The sequence below is a fragment of the Monoraphidium neglectum genome (assembly GCF_000611645.1).
Source record: "Monoraphidium neglectum strain SAG 48.87 unplaced genomic scaffold scaffold02870, whole genome shotgun sequence".
NCBI lineage: Eukaryota > Viridiplantae > Chlorophyta > Chlorophyceae > Sphaeropleales > Selenastraceae > Monoraphidium > Monoraphidium neglectum.
Window position 1 is genome coordinate 5,957 of NW_014010758.1, and position 2,649 is coordinate 8,605.

The 2,649-nt window shown below is 75.2% G+C and overlaps 1 protein-coding gene across 1 annotated transcript in view; it reads right to left on the reverse strand.

The window, feature by feature from the left end:
* Positions 1 to 1,876, reverse strand: part of MNEG_11704 (hypothetical protein) — a gene marked incomplete at both ends in the record, with an annotated part of 5,609 nt that extends 3,733 nt beyond the window's left edge. Inside the window, 2 exons of the mRNA XM_014039825.1 lie at positions 202 to 295; positions 522 to 1,876. Coding sequence (XP_013895279.1) covers positions 202 to 295; positions 522 to 1,876 — 1,449 coding nt within the window. The remainder of the gene's footprint in view (positions 1 to 201; positions 296 to 521) is intronic.
* Between the last annotated feature and the right edge of the window lie 773 nt (positions 1,877 to 2,649).

Sequence of the window (2,649 nt, forward strand, 5' to 3'; positions counted from 1 at the left end):
GGCCTCCCCGCCCGCCTCGTCGCCACGCGGCCCCGCCCCCGGCGCCTCGCCGGCCCCTCCCTCGCCCGCCGCCCACGCCTGCGCCTCGCCCGGCGCGTCGCCGCCGCGCCGCGCGCCGCCGTGCGCGATGCGGCGGCTGCGCGTCGCCTCTCCCACCAGCTTTGCCAGCGTCCCCGCGGTGCGCTCGACTGAGGGATTCACCTCCAACACGTGGTATCCGAGCTCCTGGGCTACTGCATAGGCAGCCGCGCTCTTGCCGCAGCCGGCGGGGCCGAGCAGCGCGACCGCGGCGCACCTGGTGCGGGGGGATGCGGGCGGCGAGGGGGCGCCCCAAGGGCCAAAGGTTGCGTCAGAGCGCGTGTGTGTGCTGAGCGGCGTTGGATCGACCGTGGGTGGGGATGGCGAGGTCTAGGGACAGGTTGCGCAGCCGTCCAGACCCGTTGCAGGGACACATAGCAGTGGGCACGCCACGGGCAACTTGAATCAACCCTGCCTCTCCCTCGACCACAAACTGCGCACACCTGCTCGTCGCCTCGGGCCCCCCGCCACCGCGGCCGCGCCCCTTGGCCCCCGAATCCTGGCTGTCCTCAAAGTCTGACATCAGCCAGCTGCTGCCCTCCGACAACCGATCGTCCTCGTCAGCGCCGCCGCCGCCGCGCTCGCCGCCCTCGCCGCCCCCATCCTTCCAATCGGCGAGCCACTGGCGCAGCGCGGCGCCTGCAGCCGCATTGCCGCAGAGTTGGGAGGTGGCCGCGGGCGCATACTTGGCGGCCCACGCGAGCGACTGGCCGGCGCCGGCCGGCGCCGCCGCCTGCGTCTGCCCCTGCGCAGATGATGCCAGCGCCGGCGCGGCAGCCGGGCCGCCCGCCTCGCCCGCGCCGCAGGCGCGTGGCGTGCCGGGCAGGCTGCTGTCCAGCTCCGGCGCGGGCAGCGGCGAAGGCAGTGGCGACGGCTCGCGCGGGCCGCCGCCCAAGCCGCCCGCGGCGGCGCAGTTGGTGGCTGCGAGCGCCTTGAGCTCCTCGAGCTCTGCCATCAGGCACCCTAGCAGGTCCGCCTCAGAGGGCAGGTCCAGGACGGAAGCTTCCTGGGGCGCGGCAGCTGCCACCAGCTGGGCCCGCAGGTGCGCCGCCAGCTCAGCGAGGACGGGGTGCGGCGACGCCCCCGCCAAGGCCACGGCACCAGGAGCAGGAGAAGGGGCGGCTGGAAGCGGCGCGCGCTGCGTCGGCGACAGCAGGGCCGCGGGCAGGTGCCACTCTCTGCAGTCCTCTCCGCCCCCCATCAGGCCCAGGCACGGGGGCCCGTCGAGCGGCGCCGCCCCTCGGCCGTGCTGCCGCTCGTGCTGCTGTGAGAGCAGCGAGCGGAGCAAGTCGCGCCTGCTGCTGTGCTGCTGCTCCTGCTGCGCCTGCTGCTGCTGCTGCTGCTTCTCATCAGCCGCCAATTGCAGCACATGCACTGGCGCCATCGCGAGCTTGAGCCGCTCCGCCGACACGTTGCCGCCCGTGCCCGCCGGCCCCGCGGCCCCCGCGGCACCGCCGCCGCCGCCCTCGGGGCGCGCTGAGAAGAAGGGGTGCAAAGGCTTGTCCGGCCCCGCCGGCGCCCCCGGCGCGGCCCTCTCCCGCTCCCGCTCCCGCCGCGCCCCGGCAGCCGCAGCCGCAGCCGCAGCCTCCGAGGCCGCCGCCTCGGCCGCAGCGGCCGCTGCGGCCGCGTCGCGCTCCTTTTGGCGCCGCTGCGCCGCGAGGCGCTTGCGCTCCTCCTTACCGAGGAACATGGCGGGCACGGCGCCTGCAGGTGGGGTTGCACTCGGGTTGTCATCGGCGGTTGCCTGCTGCTGCTGCTGCTGCTGCTGCTGCTGCTTGGAGGGCGCCACTTCTGTCATTGAAAGTATCCCGCCGTCGCTTGAGCGCCTGCCTCGCCCGTGCCGGCCACCGGCAGCCGGATGTGTCGTGCCCGCGACCAGCCCAGCGCCCGCCACCACGCCGCTGTCCCCTCCTGCCGCAGCGCCCCCCTCCTCAAAGCCGCTCAAGTCCACGACGTCGCAATCGCCGCCCTCTTGCTGACCCTCGCCCGCCGCGGCCGCCGCGCCGGCCCCGCCGCGCCTGCCGCCCTGCGCGGCCCGCCGGGGCGGCCGGCGCGCTTCTGGCTGCGGGAGGTCCGCGTCAGCTCCTGCTGCGGCCCCTCGGCCGCGCGCCGCAGCTCGGCCCCTCGCCCCCTTTGCGCCACGGCCGCCGCCGCGCTTGCCTCGCCCGCGGCCTGCGGTCCCTTCCCAATCCGACCCGCCACTGCTGCTGACGCCATCGCCATCGCTCTCGCACTCACCACTGCTGCTGCTGCTGCTGTCGTTGCCGCTTGATCCGCCAGCAGCGCTGGCGCTGCCATCGCCGCCCGTTTCGCTGCCACTGCTGCTGCCGTCGCTCCCGCCGTCCTCGTCAGCGCCGTCAGAGTCGATGACGCGAGCCCGCCGCTGCTTGGCGCCCGTGCTGCCTGCTGCCACGCGCGTGGGCCTGCCTTGCTGCTGCTCCTCATCCCCAACTTCCAGGTTTGGTTCCTGCTGCACCACAGCATCCAGATCAGCGGCACGTGGCTGCGCTTGCTTGCCTGCTGCTCCTGCCGGCTCATCCCCACCGCCGCGGCCACCCCTGCCCCTACCCC